We start from the raw sequence: 16085 nt of genomic DNA, 5'->3' as shown, positions 1-16085 counted from the left end.
TGACTGGGTCTCCTGGAGCAGGAGCAGGCATTTGGGTATGGCTGAGGCAGGGATGCTCGTTTTCTTTTTGTGAACAATCTTTTTAATGATTCTTCACCCACCCACCCCACGTCTCTCATATTCTCTTCCCTGGTGTAGGTTTGAGATCGAAATCGAGCCCATCTTTGGAGCCCTGGCACTCTACGATGTGAAAGAGAAGAAAAAGGTGCCCCTTGTTTCTGTTAACCTGCAATGCCTAGACAGCTGGAGTAGCCAGTGTTATCTTTCAGCTGGAACAAGGTCCGGGTAGTAAGAGGGGCAGAGAGTCAAGCACAGCAGGACTCTGAAGGACCTTTCAAATTGGAAAGCTGCCTAAAATGGGTCAGGGAGCCACTTAGTGTGGGCTCATTTCTTTCCTTGGAGCCACAGCTGTCTACAGGCCCTTTCACCTTCAGGAGAGTCAGGAACTATTCCCAGACTTCTGAAGAGAAGAGGGCTTTTCTCCTTCTGTAGAGAGGGTCCTGCCTTCCATTGGTGCAGCAGGGCTCTCCTGGGTTCCTGCCTCAAGTGCCCTCTGTTTAGTTAGGGGTTTCAAAAGAGGCGAATGGGAGGGCAGGGTAGATCAAGGCATCACATAGGAAATAGCTACTCAGGTATCCCTTCCTCCACAGAATGTGCTTTGTCTAATTGCCTCCCCACCAGCCTGAGGCCTTGAAATGGCTTCAGCTGCAGGAAGAGGCCCACCTGGCTGCATGCCCTGCTAGTCCTTGTTCTCTGCATTCTCTCTCCATCCCCTCCCCTCCCCACTAAGTTTTGGGCTTAGTGAGCACCTCTGCAGATGAGAGCATGGTGCCAAGTGGATCTGGCTGAAGCCAGTGGGAAACTCCACCATACCTGCCTGCTGCATGAAGGAACAGGCCCAAGTTTCCTGACAGGGTGGCGGCGGCAGCAGGCCAGATTCCAGATCCAGGCACATGGGCTTTGCCTGAGTTCCAGAATTGCCCTTTGCCCATTTTGCTGTTGTGGTGGTGTTAACAGTTTTATTTATTTTTATTTATTTACTGCATTTCTATACCGCCCAATAGCCGAAGCTGTACTGCTGCTTTTACTGCTGTGAGAGGTCGGTCATGAAAATGTGCAGTAACTTCACTTGGCTGCTGCCCTTTCCCCACTTTTCTAGATCTCTGAGAACTTTTACTTTGATCTGAATTCGGAGCACATGAAGGGCCTCCTGCGGACTCACATTGCCCACCCTGCCATCTCCACGTTGGCACGTTCGGCTATCTTCTCCCTCACTCATCCTTCTCCAGATATATTTTTGGTGATCAAGGTGAGATGCTTAGTCCTCAGCTAAACCTCCAGAGTTCACCCACCTTGCAGCTGTTCTAACAGATGCTGTGGGCGGGATGTAGCCAGGGCCGTCTGTGCTGTGCTACTTTGTGTGAATGCAGGAAAATAATTTGTTATAATGGGGGCAGAATGTAGCACCTTGAGAATCTTACAATCTCTGAAACTAGAGTAGGACTCAGTAAGGTTTCCAGTAGTCAGGAGGATGAGACTTTAGTATTCTCATAGAATCATAAAATAGTAGAGTTGGAAGGGGCCTATAAGGCCATCAAGTCCAACCCCCTGCTCAAGGCAGAAATCCACATTAAAGAATACCTGACAGATTCTCCCCTTCCTCTTTCTGATGACTAGCAAAAGCAGAATGAATTATTCAAAATTAAAAAAACCACATATGCAAAAACGTTTTAATTGTATTTACACAGGACATAACTGGGGCTTTTTTTTTTTTGGCACAGTTTCTTTTGGTGCAGAGTAAGTGCAGCTCGGCGTCTCCGGCTCTTCATTGGAAGTTGCTTAAGCTGTGGCCTCTCTTGGCAGAGCTACAGATTGTACTTGAAACAGAGCTCACAGCACCCTTGATTTAATTCTCAGGAACTTCAGGATATATGTTAAACTTCTTCAGCAGTAACATGCTTTGCCTCTCCCTACACAGCTGGAGAAGGTGCTGCAGCAAGGAGACATCAGCGAGTGCTGTGAGCCGTACATGGTCATGAAAGAAACGGATGCTCTGAAGGTAGATGGAGTCAGATGTGGAAGCACGTGTGTGTGTGTGGTCGGTCATAGTGGCCCTGTTCACACGTAACGTTAAGCCATCGTGGTTAGTGTTGGGAAGAGAACCACGGTGGCTTAGTGTGTCATGTGGGAGGAGAAAACCCCGACAACAATAGTTAATTAACCATTCTTGGTAACCACCCCCCTGCAGTGGGGTTAAGGGCCCCTGGGGTGGTTTACCGTAATGTCTGTTGGGCTCCCCATAGTTAAGAATGGCTGTTCCGTGGGGGGAAAAGTGACAACTATAGAGTTGGCTGCCTAGAGTGGCTGCAACTTCCAATGACGCTCTAGTCGGTGTGAACTTTCTTGAGGGTTGAGATTGCTGTGCACCGGCTACAGCATCTGGCACAACCCAATTCCCACGGTGGCATCAGCAGTGGGATGAGGATGGACTAACCACGGAGCGAGGAAAGGTAAGGGAACCACACTGCACTGTGCGATTCCACAGTCGTGTGACAGGTGCGGACGTCATTGCGTTGTTGATTCTCCTTGGGCTGCAGTTACCCTAACCTCCCTCTCCCCTTCCACGTGTGAGTAGGACTATTATGTTGGACTTGGCCATGAATTCCCCGGGTGGCCTAAAATGAGTTTCTTTCTCCACCATCCTCACTGTCTGCCTCACGGGCTTATTTTATGGGAGGATAAGCAAAAGATTGAACAATTACATTCTGTGGCAGTGATAATATTTCCCCCCTGGGCTTCCAGAACAAGGAGAAGCTGGAGAAGCTGCGACTGGCAGGAGAGCAGTTCTGCGCCCGCTTGGGGCGGTACCGCATGCCATTTGCCTGGACTGCCATCCATCTCATGAATATAATCAACAGTACTGGTATGCTGGAGAGAGACACCTCTGACTCTGAGAGCGGTAAGTGTGTTGCTGTGGCCATGCTCAGTAAGTGGCACTGTGATTCCCTGGTTCAGTTGTGAATCAGCATGTAAGTAGTTTAACGCTGACCCACAGCATTGCAGTCAGAGTAAAACCAACCTACACTTTTCCAGTTGTGTTTACACAACTTAAGGCTCACCATAAGGAGGTGCAGAATGATGATGATGATGATGATGATGATGATGAAGAACAATGTACTTGGTGCTGTACAAAATATACAAATAAAACAGCGATACCCTGCCTAGAGGCTTACAATCTAAAATCACATTAAAACATATGAAGGGGGGAAAGGGTTCACAAAACAGAAATAAGAGAATAGTCATAGTAATAAGAACAGTAAATCAAGCTAAAATACCAAAAGCTATTGAAAACAAATGAGTTTTCAAACGTGTTTTAAAATCTACAATGGAACTCGTGGTACGTAGTTGCTCTGGAAGAGCATTCCAAGCAAACGGGGCAGCCAGAGAGAATGGGCGAAGCCGGGCAAGAGAGATAGAGACTCTTGGGAGGGAGAGCAACATAACATTTGAAGAACGGTGGGTACGAGGGGTATGGTAGAGTGAAATGAGAGAAGAAAGATAAGAAGGTGCAAGACAATGACACGCTTTGAATGTCAGCAAAAGAAGCTTATACTGAATTCTATATGGGATCTGAAGCCAATGATGAGATTTCATCAAAGGAGATACATGGTCAAAATGACGAGCCAAGAAAATAACCTTGGCTGCAGAATTGTGAAGAGAGACCAAAGAGGAGAGATGGGCATAAGGAAGACCAGTCAAAAGAAGATTACAAAAGTCCAAACAGGAGATAACCAAAGCATGGACAAGGGTCTTAGCAGAAGATTCAGATAAGAACGGATGGATCCTAGCAATGTTATATAGGAAAAAACATCATGTTTGTTTATGGTCATAAGATGGAGGCTGGGATGAAGGCAGCTGCATCTTTTGCATCACAGAATCATCGACTTGGAAGGGGTCATTTAGGCTATCTAATCCAGCCCTCTGCTCAGTGCAAGAATCCAGATTAAAACATCCCCGTCAAATGGCTGTCCAATTGCTGCTTGACTCCCTCCAGTGACTGAGAGCTGACCACCATCCTAGGCAGTTGGTTCCATTGTCTGACTGCTCTAACTCTTAGGAAGTTTTTTCCTGATGTTCAACTGAACTCTTCCTGTAACTTAAGCCTTTATTCCGTGTCCTACAGTTTTGGTTGACAAGTGAACAAATTGTGTACCTCTTCTGTGTGACAACCCTTTAGGTACTTGAAAAGTGCTATCATGTGCTCCCTCAGTCTGCTCTTCTCAAGGCTAAATATAGCCAGTTCCTTCAATCTTTCCCCATAGGACTTAGCTTTTAATGCTCTGATCATCATTGTTTTCCTTCTCTGAACTTATTCCACTTTAACTGAATCCTTCTTAAAGTGTGATGTCCAGAACTAGACACAGTATTTGAGGTGAGGTCTGACCAGGGCAGAGTAGAGTAGGATTCCAAGATCTTTTTCACATTGTCAAAATAGGTATCCCCCATCTTATAACAGAGCATTTGATTTCTTTTCCTAAATGAGGAACGTTGCACTTGTCTCAATTCTGTTATTTTCTGCCCAGTCTTCTACTCTATCAATATCATTTTGAATTTTTTTTCTGTCTTCTATCAGTCGCACCCAATTTTGTGCCATCTGCAAATTTGGTAAGCACTCCCCAACTCTGCCTCCAAGTCATTAATAAAAATATTGAAGAGAACAGAGCCCACGGCCGGACCCTGCAGCGTCCCACTTGATACCTCCCTCCAGTCTGAAGAGCACTCTTTGATGAGCATTCTTTGAGTACAGATCTTTAGCCAGCTGTGGATCCACCTAGTAGTAGTGCCATACACACTGAACTATCTTGCTAATCAGACTGTCGTGGTGCACTTTGTCAGATGCCTTGCTGAAATCAGGATATATTATGTACATAGCATTTCAATGATCTACTAAGGAAGTTACCCAATCGAAAAATGAAGTAAGATTAGTCTGGCAGGAACTAATCCGTGCAAATTAACAAATCTTAACAAATCCATGCTGTCTTCCAGGGATCCCTGCTGGTACCTACAGATTGAGTGATTTATAAACTGCTCTAGAATTTTCCCATATATTGATGTCCTGTTCTGTAATTTTCTACATCTCCTTTTTTGCCCTTTCTGAACATGGGGAAAACAATTGCCCTCCTCTAGTCCCCATTCTCCAGGACTTCTCAAAGATAATAGATAGAGGTTCCGTCTGCTAGCTCCTTCAACATCCTAGGAAGCAATTCATCTGGACCTAGGGAATTGAACTCATTGAGATTCAGTCTTGCAGTCCTTTCATTAAACAAGGGTGTGCTGCTATCTGACTTCAGTGAATCAGCAGAGAGATATTGTGGACAAAGGAACATATTCTAGGGGTTTTGTATGGAAGACCCCAAGTATAACTACTACAAGATGGTAACAAACGTTTTTTTTTAATTCAATGGACTTTGGGTGTCTGCTCACCTGCTATCATCGATCACAATGCAGAATTCAACCTCTCTAGCAGACTCGGGGAGATTCAGGGGGTGGTTTTTCATGGCCATGATTACCCCTTAAGAGCTTACTTGTGTGATGAGACACAACTATTTTTTTCCATTTATTTAAAGCATTTTTACCTTAAGCTGAAACCCTCTTCATTGTCCCTGAATATGGCCTCTGATTGTGTGTGTGTATACCTCTCCCGTTGAACACATCTTCCTCTTTTCTAGATCGCAAAGGCACCTGGAATGAGCGCAAGAGGAAAGCTTATGAGCGCATGGGTGTTGGGGAGGAGACGTGCAGCTTCAACAACTTCCGCCCAGCTACCCTCACGGTCACCAATTTCTTCAAGCAGGTGAGAGGCGAGGAAACTGGGCTGGGCTGAACCATAGCACCCTTCTTGTGGCGTTACCCACATTTCTATTCCCTTAGGTATGTCTGTGGGTGAGTATGTTTAGAGAGTACGGAATGTTGGACTGAGTGGGTGTGGCTGGTGATGCTGTGGAAAGGGGGAGGAGTCTCTATATATGGGGGAGCGGAGTGGTCTGAGGGGTTCAGTTGGTGGTTGGGTTTGGAGGGTAGAGGTGTTTAGCTGTGTGATTCCTTGTCAGGAGTGAGTGAAAATAAGATCATAGGAACTAAGGATTGTTATTATTAGATTGGTTACTAACAGTATTATTAAGAATAGGCAGGATTGGAATAGAATTTGAAGGAACTAAGAACTGTAAACAACAATAAACATTTTCTTTATTTTGCTCCATAAAACCACATGTCAGTTTAGCTGTATCTCCTGCTCCATTAGTTCATAAATAAACACATTACATTAAACCTTCAGCCTGCTATATTCACAGAAGAGCCTTTTCCAAATTTCCTTACCTTTTCCCTCTACTATAAGGGAAAGGTTATACTTTTCTTTCTACCCCTTCCTCAGATATTTAAGGGGTGGTGCTTAGCCTGAGGGAGGTGTGCTCGTCAGAGCCTTGTGAGGTGGTGGCATCGCAACTCTCTTCTAGTTTTAATATCTCTAAGATGGAATATCTGTCCTTAAGAATGCAATTCCAGGACCAGAGAGTTGGAAGGCAAATACCTATCTGTGTAGCAAGATGTTCTCTTTCCTCATGTGAAGCTCTAATTCTTCCTCCCTCTGTTCTGCCATCTCTGCCCTGCCGCCCCCCACCAATGCTGGTGTACTTGTTTAGAGGACGGGTATGGTCTGAAGATGAACGTTGGCCTGCAGTCCATTTCTAAATTAGGTGCAGGCCCCTAGCTCAGAGCCGACAGGGCTCCTTCTTCCTTACAGCTGTGATCTTCTAAAGCACTTCGTGCAAAAGTTTTCAATGTGTGTTCAGAAGATGTACATTCCAACAAAATTTCAGAGTTTTGGCAGAATGTTCTTACAGTCTATGAGTTTGACTGAAAACAGCTTAGTGTTCATTAACCTCTACAGTATGTTGTTAGCCATGGCCACCTTGATCTTAAAATGTTATGGGGGACTATCTCAGAGGCTTTTCTGGCCAGCAAAATAGGCATTTCGATTCCTTTCAGTTACGACTGAAGTAGTGTCTTCTTGGGTGCTGGTGTTTTTTTCAAGGCATGGTAGCTTATGCCCATATGGGGGCACTGTCAGAAAACCCAACTTACTACATGCTTTTCAAAAGTAAATGTAATTTGTGGTGTCTCTCTTTCACCTTGGCAATGGCCACGTGACTCAGACCATAGAATCAGAATTTTGGAAAGAACTGAAAGTATCCAGGCCACACAGTAGCCATAGTGCCTTTTACCATCTTCGGTTGGTTCGCCAACTACGGCCTCTCCTGGACAGGGATATCTTGACCACGGTGGTACAGGCATTGGTAACCTCAAGATTGGATTACTGCAACGCGCTCTATGTGGGGCTGCCCTTGAAGCTGCTCCGGAAGCTGGAGCTAGTGCAGAATGCTGCAGCTCGGCTGTTGACTGGAGCTGCCCCTTTCCAGCATGTAACTCCTCTGCTGAGGGAACTGCACTGGCTGCCTATTTGCTACCGGGCCAGGTTTAAGGTTCTTGTACTTGTGTACAAAGCCCTAAACAACTTGGGACCAGGATACCTGAGAGAGCGCCTTCTCCCTTACTAACCTGCCCGGTCACTGAGGTCATCCGAGGGCCTGCTCCTGGTGGTTCCACCTAGATCCATCCTCCGATTGGAATCCACCAGGGGAAGAGCCTTCAGCGTGGTGGCGCCCCTCCTGTGGAATTCCCTGCCTCTGGAGGTCAGGCAGGCTCCAACCTTGTACTCCTTTCGGCGCCTCCTAAAAATATCTTTATTCCAAGAAGCCTTTCTTTAACATGCAGCCTTGGATTTCTGTGTTGTTGTTTTTTGCTTCTTTTTAAATTTTGTTTTAACTGTTTTATTCTGTTTTTATTTTCATTTTTACCTTGTACACCGCTCCGAAATTTTTTCAATGAGGAGTGGTATATAAATATTCTAAATAAATAATAAATAATAGAAAGGTGCCTGGAAAACACTTAGATACTGATGACTCTTGGGAGTGGAGCCAACTTGCATGCTGCAAAAATAGTCAGAAAATCTCCAGAATCTCATCTGGGGTGGGTGGGGGGAGGAAATCCTTCTTTGCCCAAAATACAGCAGTTGGTCTTCTGGGAGCATGGGGGGTGGGAATGCACACACCCTTCTTTGTCTTCCAAAGCAAAAGCATCTTGAGGTAGTGGGTGTCAACATCCTCTCTTTTGCCATGACTGCCCAGGGAGGAGAGAGGGACAGCACCAAGACCTTTAAGAGGGATAGAGAAGAAGGAAGGAAGGAAGGAAGGAAGGAAGGGCTCTTCGAACTCCCATACCTGCAACACGACTTGGCAAGTTGCATTCCTTAAAGCAGGGGTCCCCCAAATTTTTGGACCCATGGACACATTTGGGAATTTGAGAAACTGCTTGGGCACCACCACAAAATGCCTAATCAGTGATTTGCTGTTTTGGCATCTACCTATCACATAAGTGGATCTTAGGTTGACACTTACTCATTAAAAATGTTTGTTTTGTTTCTATTGGATACCGTAATGTCTCTTTAATAAGGGATTGTCTAATTCAGCTAATTGTTGGCGGTGCAATACAGCTAATTCCTCTTTTAAACATATGTTTTGGCAATGTCCAATAGTTGCTTCTTTTTGGGAGGAAGTTATTACATAGATAAAATTTGTACTGGAACAGTCTTTAGTGTTCACTAATGTATACATGCTCTTTTAAATTATACATGCTCTTTTAAATTATACATGCTCTTTTAATACGTGCTCTTTTAATACATGCTCTTTTAAATTATTTACCTGCTTCATGGAAATTAACAAATGATCAGCACTGAGGCGTTCACCATCTCCTGGTGACAGCTGAAGGACTGATATTACATAATTAGAAGGATAAACACTCGCCTCCTGTAATGCAATAGATTGAGAACCTTACAGTGCTTTCAATATTTGAACAAGTGGCATATAGATGCCACCTTCAAAGAGGTACTTATTTGGATACTGTACGCTTTTGGTACACTTTTGTTGAAGCCTATGTATCATTGCTAGAATCATAGAATAGTAGAGTTGGAAGGGGCCTATAATGCCGGTGAGTCCAACCCCCTGCTCAATGCAGGAATCCACCCTAAAGCATACCTGACAGATGGTTGTCCAGCTGCCTCTTGAATGCCTCCAGTGTGGGAGAGCCCACAATCTCCCTGGGTAACTGGTTCCATTGTCGTACTGCTCTAACAGTCAGGAAGTTTTTCCTGATGTCCAGCCGGAATCTGGCTTCCTGTAACTTGATCCCATTATTCCGTGTCCTGCATTCTGGGATGATCGAGAAGAGATCCTGGCCCTCCTCTGTGTGACAACCTTTTAAGTATTTGAAGAGTGCTATCATGTCTCCCCTCCATCTTCTCTTCTCCAGGCTAAACATGCCCAGTTGTTTCAGTCTCTCTTCATAGGGCTTTGTTTCCAGACCCCTGATCCTCCTGGTTACCCTCCTCTGAATACGCTCCAGCTTGTTTGTGTCCTTCTTGAAGTGTGGTGCCCAGAACTGGACGCAATACTCTAGATGAGGCCTAACCAGGGCCGAATAGAGAGGAACCAGTACCTCACGTGATTTGGAAGCTATACTTCTATTAATGCAGCCCAAAATAGCATTTGCCTTTCTTGCAGCCGTATCGCACTGTTTATTTATTTATTTATTTATTTATTTATTACATTTTTATACCGCCCAATAGCCGAAGCTCTATTGGCTCATATTCAGCTTGTGATCTACTACAATTCCAAGATCCTTCTCGATTGTAGTTTTGCTGAGCCAAGTATCCCCCATCTTGTAACTGTGCATTTGGTTTCTATTTCCTAGATGTAGAACTTGGCATTTATCCAAGTTGTATGGGAGTTTTGTGGGCAACATTGGAGGTGTCCACGGTTGCTATATTAGGGACCCCTGCCCTAAAGTGTCCCAGTGCTGCATCCACTGAGGATCTCACAGGGGTCTTTGTTCGCTGTGTCAGTGGTTGCCACCCTCCCACTCTACTTCAACTGACTTCTTCCCTTCTGTTTTTCCCTCTTTTTCCCCCCACCCTGATTTTTAGGAGGGCGATCGCCTCAGTGATGAAGACCTGTACAAATTCCTGGCAGATATGAGGCGGCCATCTTCTGTTCTTAGGAGGCTCCGGCCAGTCACAGGTAATTTAGAGTCCCTGTATGCCAGTCTTATCCTGTTCCATGGCACGGTCTCTTGCTGTGGAGTGGGAAATTCCAGAGGTGCAGTGCGATGGCACCGGCCTTACACAGAAGGCCTTGCCTAGCACACCCTACTCAAGCCAAGCACTACCACTTGAACAATCTGAGGGTAGGATAAAACACAACCTTTTCCTCATATGAGATGGTGAAGGCTAGAATCTGGAAAGGTTTTACTGTGTCTGTAATAAGCTGAAAGATATATATATATATATATATATATATATATATGTGTGTGTGTGTGTGTGTGTGTGTGTGTGTGTGTGTGTGTGGTGTTTATAATAGCAGGTGATAAAGCCAAGCAGACACGTGGTTTGAGGTAACAAAACAAAATAAAATGTTTATTTTTGTTTAACAGATCTTAGCTACTTTAAATGCAAGTTAACCTGCTTAATCTACTAGTTCTAATCAAAACAGTAATCTTCTCTCCATTCACTCTCCACACCACTGAACACTCCAAACTAAATAAACCCTAACTCCCTTAACTCAGTCAGACTAAAAACTAAACCCACAATCCCCTCAGCCAACCTATTTATACTCCTCCCTCCCTCTCTCTCACCGCATCATCAGCCACACCCACTCAGTCAAACATTCCGCACTCACTAGACATACAAACCTGCAGACATACCTAAGGGATAGAAAGGTGGGTATCGCCACAGGCAGTCATGTTAGTCTCTTGCAGCAAAAACAACCAAGGTTCTTGTGGCATCTTAAAAGATGAAAGTATTTCTTTTGGTGTCAGCTTGTGTAGGCTGACGCCCATTTGGTCAGGAACATGAAACAAGTCACAAAAGTGTGTGTGCGCGTGTGTATTCTGAGAACAGAGAGAAGAGAAACAAGCTTGTGTGGTCTGTAATTAGTGTTTTTTATTTTATTTTTTGAGAAAGTTTAATTAATCCAAGAGATAGTTGTGTCTCTGAATTGAATCAAACGAGTGCAAGGTCCGATCAGCGTATTTATTTATTTATTTATTTAGCACCATCAATGTACATGGTGCTGTACAGAGTAAAACAGTAAATAGCAAGACCCTGCCGCATAGGCTTACATTCTAATGAAATCATAATAAAACAATAAGGAGGGGAAGAGAATGCACCAAACAGGCAGTATAAAAGTCAGAGCAAAATCAAGTTTTAAAAGCTTTAGGAAAAAGAAAAGTTTTTAGCTGAGCTTTAAAAGCTGCGATTGAACTTGTAGTTCTCAAATGTTCTGGAAGAGCGTTCCAGGCATAAGGGGCAGCTGAAGAAAATGGACGAAGCCGAGCAAGGGAAGTAGAGACCCTTGGGCAGGTGAGAAACAAGGCATTAGAGGAGCGAAGAGCACGAGTGGGGCGATAGTGTGAGATGAGAGAGGAGAGATAGGAAGGAGCTAGACCGTGAAAAGCTTTGTAGGTCAACAGGAGAAGTTTATATTGGATTCTGAAGTGAATTGGAAGCCAATGAAGAGATTTCAGAAGTGGAGTAATTGTGACCTACTCACAACTAGTGGAATGGGAAGGTTTTCTTGCTATGTTACATGTAAAAGCTTGAGGCTGGAAACTCCTTTCCATCCCTATGAAGCGATCGTATCTCGGCATGTCTTTCAGATATCTCAGCTTGGTTGCTTCATCGTCGTTTGAAACTTAATATGGCAAAGACTGAATTGCTTGTTTTTCCTCCTAAACCTTCTCCTCATCTCTCATTCTCTCTTACTGTCAATGATGTTACACTTACTCCAGTCAAGGAAGCTCGTAGTCTTGGCTTTATATTTGATTCCTCGCTCTCCTTTATTCCTCATATTGAGACAGTAGCTAAATCCTGTCGTTTTTTCCTGTATAATATTGCCAAGATTCGATCATTTTTGTCTGTCTCTTCTGCCAAGACTCTTGTTCATGCATTGGTTATTTCTCGGTTGGACTACTGCAACCTTCTTCTCACTGGCCTTCCTTCTTCTCACATCAGTCCGTTGGTTTCTGTTCACCACTCTGCTGCTAAGATCATCTTCTTGGCTTGCCGCTCTGACCATGTAACTCCACTTCTGAAATCTCTTCATTGGCTTCCAATTCACTTCAGAATCCAATATAAACTTCTCCTGTTGACCTACAAAGCTTTTCACGGTCTAGCTCCTTCCTATCTCTCCTCTCTCATCTCACACTATCGCCCCGCTCGTGCTCTTCGCTCCTCTGATGCCATGTTTCTCACCTGCCCAAGGGTCTCTACTTCCCTTGCTCGGCTTCGTCCATTTTCTTCTGCTGCCCCTTATGCCTGGAACGCTCTTCCAGAACATTTGAGAACTACAAGTTCAACCTCAGCTTTTAAAGCTCAGCTAAAAACTTTTCTTTTTCCTAAAGCTTTTAAAACCTGATTTTGTTCTGACTTTATACTGTTAGTTTTACCCTACCCAGTGCCTGTTTACCCTACCCTGTGCCTGTTTGCATTCTCTTCCCCTCCTTATTGTTTTATTATGGTTTTATTAGAATGTAAGCCTATGCGGCAGGGTCTTGCTATTTACTGTTTTACTCTGTACAGCACCATGTACATTGATGGTGCTATATAAATAAATAAATAATAATAATAATAATGAAGCAGAGGTGGAAAACCTCAGGAGGTCCAGAGGCCCGTTTTGCCTCCCACCCTACCCGCACTGGGCTGCATTTGTTCCCCCTGTGGAAGCAATTTTTTTAAAAGAAAGAAAGCATCCAGCACACTACGGAGTGCCAAAAGAGTCAAAATTAGCTCAGTCGAAAAGGCTGCAAAGTGGCCACAAAAGTGCCATTTTGTGTTTGTGGTGGGTGTTTTGTGGGTTTGTTTGTTTTTTACAATTTTGTGGGGCAGTGAGGGGGGGAACTGTACGCAGCCCATAGAATGCCCACTGCTCACCCCTGCTGTGAAGTGCTGGGCAGCCCAAAGAGGGTGGCAGAGGTACCCCGGATGCCTGTGCTTCTTGACTCCAGCAGCCCAGAATTGTTGCTTGTCTCTGACTTAAATTGCAGCGTTAAGCTCCATAGCAAGGATGGGCAAACATTTCAGCATCAGAGGCTGCTTTGGCCTCTGCCTAACATTTCAGGGGCTGCAAGAGTGGGCAGGGCTGTTGGTGGGCAGGGTGGAGGGGCCAGGACACACTCACACACCCCGTTCACTCTCTTCCCCCCCCCCCCCCCCGTATCCCACACACAATCATTGGTGGTGGTGGGATGAGGGCATTGAATTTCAAAGCCTTCCAATCCCCAGGGATTCCGCATAAGAATGCTGTTTTCCTGTTTCTATTAGCAGTGAGGGAAACTGCGATTCTCATCACGAGAAGGGGTGGGGATTAAAAGCCTCCTAGACAGCCATCTCAAGTGGGATTGCTGTGTGTAGGGAGGCTTTAACCTCCCCCCCCCCCCAGTCATTTGGAGCGGGATCCTCGCAATGGTGGGAAGAGTGTGTCTGTGGTGCGTGTGTCCATGTTCACACCTTGCCCACCCCAGCTGATGCCTGGTCATCTGGACAGCAGGAAGAAATGAGCAGGATATTCTGGGGCTCTGTGGGCCACACAAGGAGTGTCCATGATCCCCAGGGGCCCCATGTGCACTGTTGTTTGACCACCATGTGTGGCTCTCCTCACTGTGGTGCCCTCGAAAGGTGTGGCGTTCTGCTGCTACAAGTGCTGAGCCTTCTGTTTAAGTCGTGATGAAGATAACAAAGGAGAAGGAAACTTCAGGGTTCTGCAACTCCCGTCTCCCCAACTGCCCATGCTTAACCTTGGTTTTTTATGTCTGTCTGAACATACTGTGTTCTATGTGCAAGACCTTGTTACCTGCGCTGCTTTTGTTTCTGCTCTACAGCCCAACTCAAGATTGACATTTCACCAGTGCCAGAGAGCCCCCATTACTGCCTGTCCCCTGAACTGCTGCATGTCCAGCCCTATCCTGACCTCCGTGTCCGACCCACCAAGGAGATCCTTGAGTTCCCAGTCAGGGAAGTCTACACACCTCACACAACATATAGGTGGGTTTAAGGCTATTTTGCTGACCAACAAGGGTAAAAGTAGCTCCAGTTTGTGTGCTTTATGGTGTTTAAATTTAGCTCTGCTCCTTGCAGTCAAACTACTGAATTCTTCTATGTGTTTTGAAGTGGCAGAAATAAAGGATTCAAAAGTAGTAGGGAGTAGTTAGTCAGCGTTCTGGCTGATGCAGAAGAATTATCCTGCGCTGGAACATGATGTTGGCTGAATCCTACAGTTCCTTTTCATTCGTGTCCATTTCACCATTTCCCTGGTGAAGGAAGCAAGACCACCTCCCTTTTCAGGGTGGTGCCTCCTTAAAAGCGTGTGTTCAGGAACAGAGGGGGCTTCACCTTGTATTCTGAAACCAGGTTCTACTTAGACTGTCTTGTAGTGCTCAGCTATCAATTTGAAGTGAAGCTGTGACAAGTCTGAAGAACCCAGAAAAGTCAGAGTTCAGCACCAAGATTCTGGCCTTAGCTGTTCAGCAGCTGCTGTCATTAAATGGAAGGCTGTCCCAGTCCTTTTCCAGCATGCAAAACATAAAAGGTCCCATGTGGGATCTGGCCAGCTCTGGCAGCCAAGGCAGTGTTGCAGCCCTGGGTGTCCATCCACCCTGAGTAACAGATGTTCAAAGTGTACACATCATCAGCTCCTTCTCAGATGCAGCAGCCTCCATGTAGCTTGCAGAAAGGCAGCTTGTTTTGCTAGTGTGCCTTTTCAATGAGCCCCTCAGAGGACCTACAGCCTTTCCTGTGGTAAGGTATTGTACTGCCTCTTGTATCTACTTACTCAACTAAATACTTCGCTAAACCCAGCAGCAGGTGGAAAGTGCTTCATGGTCCTCCTAGCCCATGCCAGGTAGCCCTGTGGCATACTCAGCCATGTTGCAGGACCTCTGCCAATAGCCGCTGCAAGGCTCCTGTGACCTTTAAAGGTGGCACTGCTCCAAAGATCACGATGCCCTCTCTCTCCTTGGCATGAATTTTGCAGCAGTGTCTGCGTCCACATCCCCCGCATTTGGTTTGGCATCTCTGTGGTTCTTCATCTGAAAAATAAATAAATAGGACATGTAGGTCTGTATAGGCAGGCAGGACACTGGTCAGAGCTACTTTCCTTCATATGGCGTTGCCTGTTTGTGGACAGGAGACATGGGCTGTTAGTGTGTGTTCACATGCTGGCTTTGATAACAAAGACGAGGTGGATGTACCACCCTCCTTTATCAGGCACCTGAGGCTTCTCTCTTCCATGCTCCTGGACCTTGCAGTGGGTATCACTGTGATCTGATCCCGACAGTTATTATTATTATTATTATTATTATTATTATTATTATTATTATTTACTTATATAGCGCCATCAATGTACATGGTGCTGTACAGAGTAAAACAATAAAATAGCAAGACCCTGCCGCATAGGCTTACATTCTAATAAAATCATAATAAAACAATAAGGAGGGGAAGAGAATGCACCAAACAGGCACAGGGTAGGGTAAAACTAGCAGTATAAAGTCAGAACAAAATCAAGTTTTAAAAGCTTTAGGAAAAAGAAAAGTTTTTAGCTGAGCTTTAAAAGCTGCAGTTGAACTTGTAGTTTTCAAATGTTCTGGAAGAGCGTTCCAGGCGTAAGGGGCAGCGGAAGAAAATGGACGAAGCCGAGCAAGGGAAGTAGAGACCCTTGGGCAGGTGAGAAACATGGCATCAGAGGAGCGAAGAGCACGAGCAGGGCAATAGTGTGTTGCAGTTGTCAATAGTGTCATGCTGTTGCAGTTGGGCTCCTGCAACAAGTGCCTGTTGCTCAGAGTGTTTTCGCATCTAAGCAAGCAGCAGTCTTGAGCCAAGGCCTTCCCCCCCCTGCCCCTTACTCATTTGATATATGTTCGAC

General features: G+C 45.2%; 1 protein-coding gene across 1 annotated transcript in view; it reads left to right on the top strand.

Annotated features, from left to right (window-relative positions):
• The window catches only part of LOC134394156 (dedicator of cytokinesis protein 7-like), a 169718-nt gene that overhangs the window by 55665 nt on the left and 97968 nt on the right, over positions 1-16085 (top strand). Inside the window, exons 8-14 of the mRNA XM_063119359.1 lie at positions 139-205; positions 1160-1309; positions 1979-2059; positions 2803-2959; positions 5730-5854; positions 10097-10190; positions 14047-14209. Coding sequence (XP_062975429.1) covers positions 139-205; positions 1160-1309; positions 1979-2059; positions 2803-2959; positions 5730-5854; positions 10097-10190; positions 14047-14209 — 837 coding nt within the window. The remainder of the gene's footprint in view (positions 1-138; positions 206-1159; positions 1310-1978; positions 2060-2802; positions 2960-5729; positions 5855-10096; positions 10191-14046; positions 14210-16085) is intronic.

The sequence above is a fragment of the Elgaria multicarinata genome, chromosome 3, assembly GCF_023053635.1.
Source record: "Elgaria multicarinata webbii isolate HBS135686 ecotype San Diego chromosome 3, rElgMul1.1.pri, whole genome shotgun sequence".
NCBI lineage: Eukaryota > Metazoa > Chordata > Lepidosauria > Squamata > Anguidae > Elgaria > Elgaria multicarinata.
This window is presented reverse-complemented; position numbering and strand designations above follow the sequence as displayed.